General features: G+C 51.9%; 6 protein-coding genes across 6 annotated transcripts; 3 read left to right on the top strand and 3 right to left on the bottom strand.

Annotated features, from left to right (window-relative positions):
* Positions 1 to 423: 423 nt before the first annotated feature.
* CC84DRAFT_1223666 (uncharacterized protein) lies at positions 424 to 894 on the bottom strand (the record flags this gene model as incomplete). The annotated part of the gene is made up of 1 exon (XM_018183512.1): positions 424 to 894. One exon carries the CDS (start codon positions 892 to 894, stop codon positions 424 to 426), a length of 471 nt encoding a protein of 156 aa, XP_018029038.1.
* A 764-nt stretch (positions 895 to 1,658) lies between these two features.
* Positions 1,659 to 2,659, top strand: CC84DRAFT_1234277 (uncharacterized protein; the record flags this gene model as incomplete). Its single annotated transcript, XM_018183809.1, has 3 exons — positions 1,659 to 1,866; positions 1,923 to 2,185; positions 2,417 to 2,659. The coding sequence occupies 3 exons, from the start codon at positions 1,659 to 1,661 to the stop codon at positions 2,657 to 2,659; spliced, it is 714 nt and encodes a 237-aa protein (XP_018029037.1).
* A 1,281-nt stretch (positions 2,660 to 3,940) lies between these two features.
* CC84DRAFT_1170025 (uncharacterized protein) lies at positions 3,941 to 5,597 on the top strand. Its single transcript, XM_018179818.1, has one exon. It carries the CDS (start codon positions 4,033 to 4,035, stop codon positions 5,479 to 5,481), a length of 1,449 nt encoding a protein of 482 aa, XP_018029036.1. The 5' UTR covers positions 3,941 to 4,032; the 3' UTR covers positions 5,482 to 5,597.
* Positions 5,515 to 5,866, bottom strand: CC84DRAFT_429534 (uncharacterized protein). The gene has a single exon (XM_018186205.1). The coding sequence runs from the start codon at positions 5,780 to 5,782 to the stop codon at positions 5,549 to 5,551; it is 234 nt and encodes a 77-aa protein (XP_018029035.1). The 5' UTR covers positions 5,783 to 5,866; the 3' UTR covers positions 5,515 to 5,548.
* An 84-nt stretch (positions 5,867 to 5,950) lies between these two features.
* CC84DRAFT_1234276 (uncharacterized protein) lies at positions 5,951 to 9,991 on the bottom strand (the record flags this gene model as incomplete). The annotated part of the gene is made up of 8 exons (XM_018183808.1): positions 5,951 to 6,262; positions 6,343 to 6,550; positions 6,671 to 7,207; positions 7,336 to 7,993; positions 8,076 to 8,947; positions 9,003 to 9,069; positions 9,363 to 9,612; positions 9,947 to 9,991. 8 exons carry the CDS (start codon positions 9,989 to 9,991, stop codon positions 5,951 to 5,953), a joined length of 2,949 nt encoding a protein of 982 aa, XP_018029034.1.
* Positions 9,992 to 10,513: 522 nt separating this feature from the next.
* On the top strand, positions 10,514 to 12,380 carry CC84DRAFT_1223662 (uncharacterized protein; the record flags this gene model as incomplete). Its single annotated transcript, XM_018183511.1, has 2 exons — positions 10,514 to 12,208; positions 12,261 to 12,380. 2 exons carry the CDS (start codon positions 10,514 to 10,516, stop codon positions 12,378 to 12,380), a joined length of 1,815 nt encoding a protein of 604 aa, XP_018029033.1.
* Between the last annotated feature and the right edge of the window lie 1,456 nt (positions 12,381 to 13,836).

Below are 13,836 nucleotides of genomic sequence, written 5' to 3'. Positions count from 1 at the left end.
GTGTTCTGCCAGCTTTTATCGGGTTCCTATCAACTATCCCTTGCTTCGGGGCTGGGTGTCCAGCAAGGGCGGATGGCCAGCTATCCCTGCCACCTCCTGCCCGGAGTACTGTCCGTACCAAGGCAACTTCGTAGGCCCTTATCTGACAATAGTGAGATACTCAGTACACGCCCTCATATCTAACAACCCTATTCCTCTAGATTGTAGTATTTCTTCCATTAGATGCCTAGGCAGGAGTTGAAAGTTAAGACACCGAAAGTCGCTGTGAAAAAGATGATTAATAGTATACTTGAAACATCTTCTCCTCCTAGGCTAACTAGTGTAGAGTAGAAAGTGTGGGCTATCTAATACTTGGACACAATTTGCAGGTTTAGAAGTGTATGAAAGTGTTCACAAACCGCTTTGTTAGAGGATCTTGTTCCGTTACGATGGTTGTTTCGCTACGGATGGATGTACGTTACCCAACTGACGAGCCAAGTGACGCAGAGAGATTTGCGAGTAGAAAGTGGGTGCTTTCAAGTCGAATATCAGAGGAGTGGCGAGGCTCATCAGCCATATACACAGTGTGTCGACAGCTTTCCGATGTTCCTTTTGCAGATTATTATCCATGCGACCGATATCGAAGACGAGAGACTCGAGATTTGGCTTCTGCAGGAGATGCTCGGCGAAGGTTGGCGACACAGCCGCGAGGGCGTATTTCGGCAGGACATAAACTTCGCTGCATACTGAATCACAAGATGTCACCGCCTCTATAAAAATTGTGATCAGGTTGCAGCTGAACAGAAGGTCTGTGCGATGCTGAATGGGCCACGTGCGAATATCGGCGTTGACGGGAAAGGGCTTGCCGTAGCTCTCCAGAACTTGCTTCTGAGCAGCTGTGAACTCGAGCGACATTGCAGCGAGATGATTCTGCCTTTGAGTCTTTAAGGAAAATTTTGACTGCGATACCGCTTGCGAGCACAGCGATACATACCTGGTTATACTTTGGCTATTGATATAGTGTCTGGATGCTTAGGTAATTGTATGTTGACAGGGTAGAGAGTGTTTGATTTGCGTGCGGCATCAAAAGTTTGACGTGCCACGGGTCATCAAACGCAAACGGAGCTGTAGCGGGATCAGATAGTGAACAAACGCGACAACGCTCCTTAAGCCAAATTTCTTATTCAATCAACAACGACAACTTGAGTGTCATCCTCAAGGTCACCAGATCCTCGCCGCTGTCACTGCCTATATGGAATATAATCAGAAAGGAATATTTACGCAGGAATATACATGGTGTTTACTAGGCTTTGCATTGTTCTAATTCTACACTTTGATAAGTCGTGTCAAATCCAATTTACCACCGCTCAAACATCAGAACAGTCCAGTCTATCACCAATGTCACGTTGAAGGTGATAGATATTCGCGAAATGGTTCAATCGGGCCGGAAGAAGAACCGTGTCAGCGTCAAATATTTCACTCGAGCGAGGGACTACGTCATTAACCCGAGAACTCGCCCGAACAGTGGTAGCTCTGGAGCAATGGCCTTTGGTGAGAAATAAGTGTACTTCTTGTGCTGTCACCTGCTGTATAAAACACCTTAGTTCATCTATCCTGGTAGGCTCGACCACGTTTTGTCTCCATGATCGCACACGAATACGGAGCACTCGATACCAACTATGCGCAAATTGTTGGGAACTTCCGGCACTCGCAAACACATCAAGCTGGCAAACAGCTACTATTCCAAAGACGCGCCCGAAATCCAAATCGCGAAAGTCTTGGAAGGGCAGAAGAACATGAACGGTGGACACGACCTAAAGAACTGGTCGCTAAGCGCCCGCAAGGTGCTGAAAGGAGGCTGTAGCGCCGCAATTCTTGTACTTAAAGGTGAAGTTACCACGGTCAAACCTGTAAATCAGCATTCTAACCGCCACGTCAAACAGGGCATGGCAGGGACGAACAGCCCTGGAGCTACGACGCTCCGAAGCTTGCGATGATAGTCACATCTCCGGTCATCCGTGATTACTTCATTCAGAACCCAGAGTCAACCGACTTCCCCGCCATCAACCCTCAGTTCAAAGCTAAAGCTATAGAATCGGTCGCACATTGGCTTCGGATCTTAATCACAGTACCCGAACTGGACAACATTCGCCTTCCTAAGCTAGACCCCAAAATGAGCGTCGCCGATCTCAAAGACTCCCTCAACGTACGCGTCGCCATGCTGATCCTTGGGATGGGGCAGTATATAGACGACTTCCCCGCGAAATACCGAAACACTTGAGACCCTGTAGTGCCTGGCAAGAGCACTGTCCTTCGGATCCCATCAACAGAAGAAGCGCGCAGTGTCATCGACCACGTCGTCGTGCCAGCACAAGACGGTCTCGATGAGGTCGTATATGCCCTTGCCAACCATCTGGTGCTCTTGAACAAGAAACAGATGCTGGGCCCCGAGTGGAACGCATTCATCGGAGACTTCAGGAATCTCATGCTCGCGCAAGCCATGAAGCTTACAGAGGCCCGGTCTTTGGACAAGGTTAAGGAACGCAAGGAGCGGAACAAGGTCAAGAAAGAGAAGCACAGCAAGGAAGATTTGGTGGTCAAGGAGGAGAAGATCGAGGGTGCTGAGACCGCCATGAAAGACAAAGATACAAAGGAGACTGAGCAGGTCGTGAAGCACTAACGGCATTTTCGAAGTTTTGGCTGAAGGAGAGTAGGACGCGGACGGAGCTTTTCATGAGGTGATTGAAAGTCCTCTTAGACTAGACGGCTTGGTTGCATGCGGAGGTTCACGAGCTGTCTGCCCTCTTCTACGCGTCGACAGATGCATGTGCAACGGTCGCTCGTCACTGTATCCTGTCCGAGCCACAATCAGATTAATCATTCAATGGTATGAATGACATATATCCGGGTTTCAAAGGACACCGCTCCTCTGAAACTTCCGTCTAAGGTCTGCTGTTTAGGTGCCCTGTCAGAGTCGTCTCAACTAGCCAGTCTCTTCTTGTTGCTCTCCACCAAAGCCATGAATTCATCAAAAAACTTGTGACCCCCTTGCCAACCCTTATACTCTTCATCGCCGCCAGCGCTACCACCGATGCCCCCGCTATCTTGATTTCCCCGGTCTTGTCATCTTTACTCGCGTTCACAAGCTGAACCTCTGTGAAAGCCTCATCTTCGTCGAAACCATCCACGAAATCATTGATCTCAACACCAAAGTTCTCATTCTGATCTTTCATGTCCACATAGAACCTTTCCAGGACAGGAAAGGGTAGCTCCATAGCGAGCAACTTTTGGTAAAAGTCGCGCCAGTAGATCTCGTCTCCATATCTCCACGCGTAGCTATGCTTCAAAGACACCTCTCGTATCCTAGAAGCGTGCATTTGTAGCAATTATACCAGATGTTTACGGATAGAAATTTTATCAAGCATACGAGTCTCGATGTCCGGCATGCAAAGTATTTTTTCGTCATCGGTAGCATATTTTCAGGCAATCTCTGGGTCATCGAAATCGATCGAATCAAGATAGACAAAGAAATTTTGCCTTCGAATTCGACGACGGATTGAGGCTTCTAGGAGAGGGAGTAACTAGGCCATACCCCTTGGAGAGTAGCACATCAATGACGCCACCAGCCAGTGGTCCGGTCATCGATCCGGCAAGGCTGAGATGCCTCACAGAAGTCAAGTTTGGGAATAAATCCTCGAAGCAAGGCCTCATAAAGAAGCTATAAATCTCGAAGCATTCCATGCGCCTAAAATATGTAGAGCGAAGGTACGATTAAGCATGCAGTGCTCTGCGAGTCATGATCCAATCAGGCGTGCATCTAATTCATTAGCGGATGGGGCGAAGCAGGGGCTTGTAAGGCAGCAGTGTAAGGCAGCAGTAAGGCAGCACCTACGCCTCGTCCTACTCATGCTACAAAAACATCACAAGTGATTGTGTCATAGGTTTCTATCGAGCGTTCGGGGCATTGCAATAATTTTTAGATCGAAACCATTTCCGAACCGCAACGACCACCTCAACAGCACTAACCTTCCACGGGGGTGTCTCAAATCCCTCATGATGACCAAGCGCCCTTCCTGCTCGCATTCCACACTCCTCTTCGAACCCTCCCCTTTCGCCGAGCTAGCCGGCTTCGAGCGACCTGATCAACGCACTAGGATTGCAGCGACGTCGAAGTCTGGCCGTGCGCCTCCAGCAGTAAGGAACAATTCGCAAACAACCGCCTCGCTCAGCAAGGAAGCGCAAAAAGAAAGCCAAACATATCCTGGACCGCTGGTCCTCCCTCACGATGCGCTCAACTACGATCCAGACGGCGATGAACCTGCGCAATCGTTTCGCAGCTGGCTACATGAGAAGGCGCGTAACAAAGTCACGCCTGAACGGCGAACGCTGTACGTGGGCGCGCCACCGACGATCGATGAGAACGTGTCTTTCATGAAGGGCTGGACAACACCAAATCCAGCACCAGACGCTGCACCTTCAAAAACGCCTAGCAAGAAACCACGCACGGAAAGAGAGCCACAATCCACGACGACTAATGCCTTGCAAAGCCCAGGCGTCGAAGAAACAATCGCCTACCTCCGCGCCTTCTACCACGGCTTCGACGTCGCACCCCTCCCCATCGACCTCCGCTGGACATCCTGGGAAAACCACGGCAAAGGCGCCAAATATCGCCCCGTAGATACTGTCCGTGGAATCCCAACGTACATCGCCCTTTCTTACAACGGAGTCGCCACGCGCATCCGTGCCCGACGCGCGCCTGACGGCGCATTCGCCGCGCAACTAAACCTCGATGACATCCTGGACGCGGCCATCGCAATGCTACCAGCCGACGCATACGCCATTGTCCTGCTCGTCGACCACGACATCTACGAGTCACCGGACGACGACTTCTGCGCCGGACGCGCTTACGGCGGAAGTCGCGTGAGCGTCGTGCAGAGCGCGCGGTACAATCCGCTTCTCGATGCCACGGTGGGGATAACGCAAGACCACGCGTGGCCAGCGTCGCATTGCAAGAGCTACATCGATTCGCTCTGCGCCGTCGAAGAGATGGAGGCGAAGCCCGCGACAGCGACGCAGACTCGCCTCAGCAAGAGTGGGCCGATGCGGGCTGCCGTGAACGCTGTGTCAAAGCTTGTGGTGTCGGATTCGAATGCTGATCTTGAAGCGCTGTGGTCTTCCCGCGTCGTCCGTACGGTGTCACATGAACTCGGTCATTGTATTTGTCTAGCTCACTGCTTTTACTATGCATGCATCATGCAAAGCACTGCTTCTCTGTTAGAGGACATCCGCCAGTCCCCCTTCTTGTGCCCTGTGTGCGATTCGAAAGTATCTCATACCGTAGCTGTAGAACTACAAGGAGGCACGGAGGAAGACAAAAAGCGCTGGGTACGCGACCGTTACAGTGCGTTGAAAAGCTTCTGTGAAGGCGGAGATAGGCTACAAACGACACTGTGGGCTGGTTTTCACGGTTGGTTGGGCGAAGTACTAGGAGACAAAGGTTAAATGAACACCCAGTTGCGTAAGGGCACGAAACGGTCAGAGAAGTGTTTAGACGGGACAAGAGTCTGCCTCAAATGCGACTGACCACGGGATTGAGAAAACTACAACATAAAACGCTACAAATTCTATATAATACAAAAGCACTATCCTCCCTAAAAGCAGATGAAAAAGCTACCCCAACGAGAATGAGGTTACAGCACACTCTGCTGATCAGGCCAACCGGTATCTGCGCGCCCAAGCAGCGATACTTCTCGTGTTGAAACATCCTACTCCGTGTCAAAGTCGGTGTCCTCATCGCGAGCATCGGAATCTTGAATGTCAACCTTCACCCCGGGCTTTATTAGATCAATATCCACCTCAGGGTTCGGCAGGGGCCCCTCGACGTTGATCGGATCATCAGCTCTCACCACCGCTGGGCGTGCTTGTGTCATATTCTTGATATATTCGTCTGTTCAGGAGCCGAATATCGTCTTCAAAAGCCGCCTCCCTGGTTGACGAGTTTATTGCCTTTTTCAATAAGGTGTGCGCCTTGTTTGTGCATGCCAACACTCTCATCAATCAATCCGCCAGTATTTCGACGACGGATTGCGCGGTTTCCAGCAGCGTCGGACACAACGGTTGCTCGAGGCTTCTTTGCGTTCAAAGAGGAGGAGTGGATGTCAGAGTTGTGGTTATCCATCGCAGCGAAATCTTCGATAGAAGCGGCTTTGTCTCGGGGGCCGAAGAAAGTCTCAAGAACAGGATTGCTCTGTTCCGTAAGGTCCTCGCCTTCGCTGATTAAGATCTGAAAGGAATGTCAGCAGGTGGCTATAAGCACTTGTCCTGTAGGTGGAAAACGTTAGTGCAGATTCTAGTAGAGCTCACTTTGCCTTGTTCTGTCGGCATCTCGCTGTACTTCAGCAAGCTATCATCGATCCCTCCACGCTTGGGAAGCTGAGGAGCTGCTACTCGGCTGGCAGGGTCTCTAAAGATATCAATGCGAGGCTGGGTCAAGATGTCGTAGAGACTGGGTGCTGCACAACCACCATTCGGACCACCTTCAACATCTTGACACTTGAACATTCCGTTGCACCTGCGCACTGTCAGCGAAGCTTTTGTAGAAAAAAAAAAAAAAAAAAAAAAAAAAAGGATGCTGGGATTGTCGTGTTGATGTTCATTTGGTCCATCTTATGACTTCATGGGATTCTCTCACCTCCTGTATGGAACCCAAGCGTTGTCTTTGAACTGCTCCATTCTTTCCTGGTCTTTGCAGCGCGTAACCTGTCCGCTATTTATACTGCGGCTCAAGGCAGGCCAGGGAAGCCACATCCTCCGGTACTGCGCATCATTGTGCACACAAAGAGCGAAGTCCGTTCTGCCGTCGAAGTCAAAACATTCGAACGGCGGAAGACAAACACTTTGCGGCTCCCAAGAATGACCTTGCCATTCGAGAACTTCGGTCGCATTCGACTTATTGCAACGTGTCTTGACCCTAAGCGGGTTTTCACCTTCACCATGTTTGACCGAGGTGCGGTTGGCTGAAGGCAATTCGTAGACGTTGTCCTGCAGGCGACACGCTCCATGGCCGTCAACATCAATACAAGATCCCAGGAAGGTACATTGGTAATGGTGGATCCAATGTGTTCCATTATAACGCTGCACTTCATTGAGATCAAAAGGGTTGCAGCGAGTATCGATTGTGTGGAAATCGGGTGCTTTCGCATTTTGGAGTACCTGGCGACGTAGAAGACTATAATGAGTCAGTCAATGCATCTCACTCGTTGGTGCAACAACGCGAGAACAGATAACATGCATGCCTCCTCCTATAAAGCAAAAAGCCGGCCAGTCATTAAGCTGATCTCCACCGGGCGAACTCACCGAGAATCCAGATTTTGGAGAGCGTCACGCTTTGTAATGCTCTCCGTTGGTGGGTTCGGGATCACAAACTTGTCGGTATACTCTTCGCAAGCTGCAAACTCAGGGAATTGGACGCAACGCCCACCGCATTCGTAGAAGCGAAGCCACTGTTGCGCTGTGGGGTGGAGATATTCGACCAATTTAGAGGTATCATCTAGAGGCTCGCACCGGGTGTGTACAGTACCCTCCGCCCGGGCAATCTTCTGTTGAATTGGCGGCAATACATCGTCAGGCTTGGGCACGCAATCGGAGGCCTTATTTGGATGCCAGCCCTCTACGCCGTTGGGGAGCTCCACGAATGGGACAATGATCTGGTCTTCGTCTTCGCATTGAGCCTTTCCCATCCAATTATGGCAGCCGTTCGGGTATTCGCACGTGTGAAAGGCGACCCATTTGTGGTACCATTCGCTGAAGAATTGGACACGGCCATCTTCCTTGGGATGACAGCGGGTCGGTGGCTGATTATCTTCTGAAACCACGTTCACATATTTGTGGTATGTCGTGCCAAGCGCAATGAAACATATGCCGTCACTGTCGGGGTCGCACACGGTAGTATCGCGATTGGCTTCGGCGGACGTGATGTCGTCGCGCTTCACGGGCGGCGATGGGATAGACTTCCCTATGGTGTGTTGGTATTTGTAGGGGATGGAGCCTTTGTGGTCAGCATGCGTCATCAGCAGTTTGATACAAGACCGACTCACGGGTGTTCAGTGGATAGGACAGACTTTGGCCAGCCAAGCAGCCACCGCGGCCTTCGCGTTCAACGCACGAGGCTTCTGCTTTGCATGAGTAGACATCCTTCCATTCATCACCGTCAAAATACTGAACAGCTCGTCCATTTGGGTTGCAGCGTGTTGTCCCAGTAAGATACGGTTTGTATGGCTTCGGGGCACCGTATGAGTGCATCGAATCGGAAAAGTGACAAGAACTCGGGTCTTCTAGAGCATCTGGACAGTCAAAAGTCCATAGATAGCTTCGACCAGGGATGGTGAACTCGTGCGGGCCAGCCCTGCAGGCACCGCTACCAAGGATATCAGTGCATGAGGTACCCGGTGGACATTTGTAGTGGTGAACCCAATGCTCGCCGTTGAACTTCTCGACGAGTTCGATGCTGGTAAGGCTGCAGCGCGTATCGATACCGTCCCGGTCCGGTATGTTCAGCCAGTCTGGATCTAGAGACTCCTGAGAGGACATGCGTGCCGGAATGAGACGGGCTGAAGAGTTGGGGCCGCGATTAATAGAGCGTTTGTTCGGGTGATCCTGGTAGTAGCCGCAGTGGCCGGGTTCATCGCAGCCAATGTGCCAGTCACCGTCGGCCGTTTGGTGTTCATCGTCCTGGCGTATTTTCATCTCGCATAGCTCGTCGGTCGGTTCCCATGTACCTTGTGCGGCCTTACAGATCCATAGGATGGGTTGGGTTGTGATCTTGTCAGGGACGCACTTCTTGTGGGCATTCAGCGCAGGACCGCAGAGTCCAAGAGAGTCGATCTGCCACACAGGCTTGTCCCAAGCGCGGACAGGTAGCAGGCCCAAGCCGGCGACAACAAGAGCCGTGACAAGCATGGTCACAGATCTAGACATTGTCAGAGCTCGGGCGTCGGGGAACAACATTACTGAATTGATCTTACCTCAGTCGATGACAGCCGGCAGTAGAGTACAGGGGGTTAGAGGAGAGCAAAGAGGTGAATAGCCACTCTGATCAATCGGTGTATTCGCTGCAAAGGTCAGAACAAGAGACAAGATGGTGGGGTGGAAGCACGCCTGTCAGTGGTAAGTAGTGTGTGTTCCGATGGGGCTGGTGGACAGGGTGCGAGAATACAGCAGAGTGCTTCAGGAGGGGCTTGTTTTGCAGGTCTCATAGTGACTGCCGTTGTGCGTGGGAAGAAAGCAGCTACGCAGGGCCTGTTAACGGCAAGACCAAAGTATACATGGCACCATCGAGTAAGATTGGAGCAGTGAGCACAGATGTTGAAGCTGTACGCTCTTACTTTCGGGGGCTTTGTCTACGCGCGTGCCTCGTTGCAATCTAGGGACAACGCTTCTACGAGGGGTAAGAGCTTTACTGTGAATCACGCTGCCACAGCAATCTGCAACTTCTCTAAGAAGCAGCACTTGCTGTACCATTGCAGATTGCCTGCTGGGATCAGAGCGTTGGTGGTACAACCGAGGGCGGGGCGAATGGTATCCGGAGCAGAGATGGGCATCGATAATAGCGGTACCGGAGTCGGGGACCTCTTGCTAAAAGGCGAGAGCAAATAGAAGCGCGACGCGTTGAGAGGGAAACTACTCAGGACTAAAGAAGGTATTGCCAACAACCACCAATCCATGTTTCCTTCATCTCATCCAGCCTTCGAGCCTCTTGTTACGTTACGCTTGCACCTTGCGGGCGCACAGCTGAGTCGGAACGCTTCGCATGACGTTTGCATGCGAGCACGGATCTTGTTGTGTCCGGTCCTCGTGCTTTCTTCAAGCCAGGCGCCCTTTCGTGTTTGACAACGTACCATGCCCGCATGAGCAGTACAATCGAAGCGCTGAGGCTTATAGATTCAGATCGGTATGCCTCCAGATTTACCTTACCATGCGGTGACTGCACGTGAGCTACACCCTCATAGACCATGCCTGTTTAGTGTCTTCAGCTCGCATCATGACATAGATCACTACAATGCGCTTTGAAACAGCTGCATGTTATTTATATATGGTACATGTCCATTACCACTCTCATTCCTGTTTCCCACGTGCTTTCGCGGTTGCCATGTCGCGGCTGCCTCCCTTCGCACACCAAGGGAGCACCTGATTGGTCTGTGCCCGGCATGTCTCCTTCACCTCAACTCTACGGTCAGAAAATTTCGGTTCACGCACGCGCAGCCGCCAAGCTAACCCGTCTGGACCGTTTGCACTGCTCACTATCGCTCGCGCAATGCCCAAGCCTTCATAAACCGCCCCGCCTTGCCTCTGCAGCACCTCTCCTCCACCACCACCTCTCCGGAGTCTTGACGAGCGGATCCATCTCCCGCTCGCGACAACACAAGGTAAACCCACCCGGCCCGTACTCCACGTTGTGCATTCCTGCCCCTGCACCTGCACCCTACCCCAATTGCATTCCTGACGAGGTTCTCCGGCTGTCGCTTGTCCACCTAAGATGGAGAGCCCCCAAGATTTCTGGGCGCGTAAGATCGGCCAGTTGCGCGGAGTTCAGCCCCCATCGTCCGAGCCTGAGAAGGACCTGGAAGAACCAACGCCGGCCCAAGCAAGCGCGCCCAAGAAGAACGGCGGCAGCCTTGCGTTCAAGGCACCATCGAAGTTGCCCGTGACTCCAAGCACTACAATGAAATGGGCAGATTACGATTCCGAAGACGAGGATGAACACCAGGTCAAGGCAGAAGCTGAGGCAGAGGCGAACGATGCTCATCAGAAGGCTCACGAATCTGGGATCGTGACCAACGCCGTAGCCCGTCAGGCGAAACGCTTGGATGAAACAGAGGCCACAGTCGAGCGGCAAGCACAACGCATCGACGAGCTCTCTGGCGAAATCAAGGACCAGGCTTCTCGGATCGTTCGGCTTCAGGCTACAATCAATGAAAAGACTGTGCATGTGGCCGACCTAAAGGCCGATGTGACTGAGAAAGATGCGCATATCGTGGATCTCATCCGCCAGGCACACGAAGAGACACACCGTGCCATGCAGCTCGAAGACGAGCTTGAGAGGAAGAATAGAATTATCGAGACGTTGCAGCTACAGATCGCCGAGAGCACAAGCATACCTGACTCTGGTTCGGCCACTGAAGTCGAAGTCGACGAAGGTGCTGTAGAGGCATCTCTGTCTCAGCCCGGGCCCGAGACATCTCCCATTGCACTCGAACCCAAGAAACTTGACGAGCTCGTCGATCCTGCAGACACCGCTCCAGGTGCCATGCAAAATACACTAGAGAAGCCAGCTAAGTCTCAAGCTACTTCCTCCACCGCCGACGTTGACTTCCCGGCCCTTTCCCCTGTCGAGTTTCCTGCACTCGGTACGCCAACACCCGTCCGTGATTTAAGACTGTCTCCATTCGTCACGGCGGAAAACATTAAGAAGATGCCGCCGCCGCCGCCAGCGCGTACTATCAAAATGGCTGTCGACTTGTCGAAATACCAGAAGCAGCCGGCGGGAGGATCCAAGAAGTTTGTCTTTGGCTCACGCCATGCGACTGAGGCTCCCCCAAAGATCGATGTGAGCAAGGACATCCGAGCCATGTCCAAAGAAGAACGAAAGCCTTTCGGATATGGTCCGACCGTGCAGATCACGATGGGCAACGAAACCGTAGCTGCGGTACCCAAATACGTGTTCATGCAGGTCTCCTTCAAGGCTTTCAAGCATTGGACGGACAATCCGAACGCAGCGGCAATCAGGTTTGAGGGGGGTTCCATGGGCAAGGATGCACTGAACGTTGTTCTCGACTGGATGACTATGCACACGTACTGCAAGTCCGTGTTCAGCATCAAGTTGAGACCAGAGAACTCCGATCGCCAGAACCTCCAGCTAGTGCGTTGTGCCCGCGTACTTGGCCTTCACCCCATGTATGTTAGCCAATTCACCCGCGGCTACTGCGAGCAGGTGCGCTATGGTCCATCAAAAGAGCTTGTTGCTTTGATCGAGGAATTGGTATACACCGAGGATGATCCAATTTTCGATTGTCTGGCCAATTGCATGGCTATGGAGCGCTCTATGATCAAGCCTGAACACATTGGTAGCTGGGATGATGAGCTAGCCCGGCTCCCAAAGCTGGCTCGCAAAGTGCAGGACGTGCGGGCTCAGAAGAACTTTGCCTCGGGCAAGACGCACTCCAAAGAAAAGGTAAAGACATGGCAATGATGGGTGCTGATTCTGCGCAACGCTGACATCGCAGAAGGTGATACAACCGACTAAGGCTGCTGAGAGGGTTCGCGCCACCACAACCACTATCACAGCAGAAGCAGACATCGATCCGGAGGCAGCTTGGCGCGCGACCGGTCCTGCTTATGTCTGAGGCATTGGCTTGATCGTGAAGTCTTCCCGTCACTGCGATAGCTTTGTCAAGCTTTCGGCTCTTGACATCCTACCCTCGTGTCTACGACCCGTCTCATTGTTCAATTAAGGCTAAGATCCTATGTCATGCCACGCCACATCGCGTGCTTTTCTTGGAAACTGTCACGTGTGAGTGAGATTGTGGATCGGAAAGGGGCAAGGCAAGCTTAGCTGGCTACCAATATGCACACAGCGTTACGTTATCGTGTTTCAGCAGTTCCCGACTCTGAAGTTTTCTTTGATGGACCCGGCAGGAAGAGCAAGAACGACGAAAGGCTTTGCTCGGGAAGAGAGATCCTCGGCGTTGTCTCATTTTCTGTGCCTGCGACATATGCTTCGTGATGGTTTTGAAATCTGCACAGGGCAACGGCGAGGGCCTAGAAATGAGAACATGTGGGTACCCTAGTATAATGCGATGAATACAACATCTTCACAAACCATACAAACTACAAAATGTGTATTATGTGGAATTAGTTGTTGCCTGACATACAGCTTGGACGAGGTCGAAGGACTCTGTAGGGGACCCAGAGCGGGCGAAGAAGACATAGGTTTCGGGAGCCATGCAAAGAATGGAGAGAGGTGCGAGAACCTTGGCTGTGCGAAGGTCGTCAAGTCAAATTCGAGATATTCCCTTGCTCTAGTACTCAAGAAACCATGGCAGCGCTGCTGAATGAAGGGAATCCTGGTGACGACGGAGCCGCCATAGAGCTGCTCGTGGGGAATTTACTCTGACTGTACATATGTCTGCGGAGTCAGGAGTTTCCTATATCGCTGTTTTACCCCACATCCACCTACCCCCACCCTCAACCAACTTCGTACACTGTAACAAACTGATTGACATTGCATTGACTCTGAGACAGCAGTGTATGCAGATCTTCCGTTACCGAGCCGCATTTGTCAACGTGGTTCATGCGTAGCAAGAACACGAGTCGCACCTTGAGATTAGCGATCCCGGAATCCACCAATGCGAAAAGCTTATGTCGTTGTCATAGGACACAGTCGGGCTGGGAGCTGCGGCTTTCCACGCTTGACGCAGGCTCCCGACGGGCGACACTTTGTTGATGCCCGAACCTGGATCTGGTCACAAAGCTCTACCCGTGCCCTGGTCCCGGGAAAACAAATGTTACACGGTTCTCCGCTTGTATCTCTCATAACAATCGCTTGTATGTAGTTATATAGCTGGGTATTATGTAGAGTGGATTCTTCAAGGTAGAGGGGTCAGGAACCCGGATAGCTGATCAAGGATTTCGTTCGGGCTGCAAGAGCGTGCAAGAAAACCAAGGGTATGTCAGGCTATATATGAGGCCCAGGCGTTCTTCTTGGTGAGGCCTGACTTGATGTCGTGACTATCTTCGCTTGGGCTGCCCTCGGTGCTAACACGTGAGTCGTTGGGCTGACGATTTGCCTATTCGAGATGC

The sequence above is a fragment of the Paraphaeosphaeria sporulosa genome, assembly GCF_001642045.1.
Source record: "Paraphaeosphaeria sporulosa strain AP3s5-JAC2a unplaced genomic scaffold CC84scaffold_18, whole genome shotgun sequence".
Lineage (NCBI taxonomy): Eukaryota > Fungi > Ascomycota > Dothideomycetes > Pleosporales > Didymosphaeriaceae > Paraphaeosphaeria > Paraphaeosphaeria sporulosa.
This window is presented reverse-complemented; position numbering and strand designations above follow the sequence as displayed.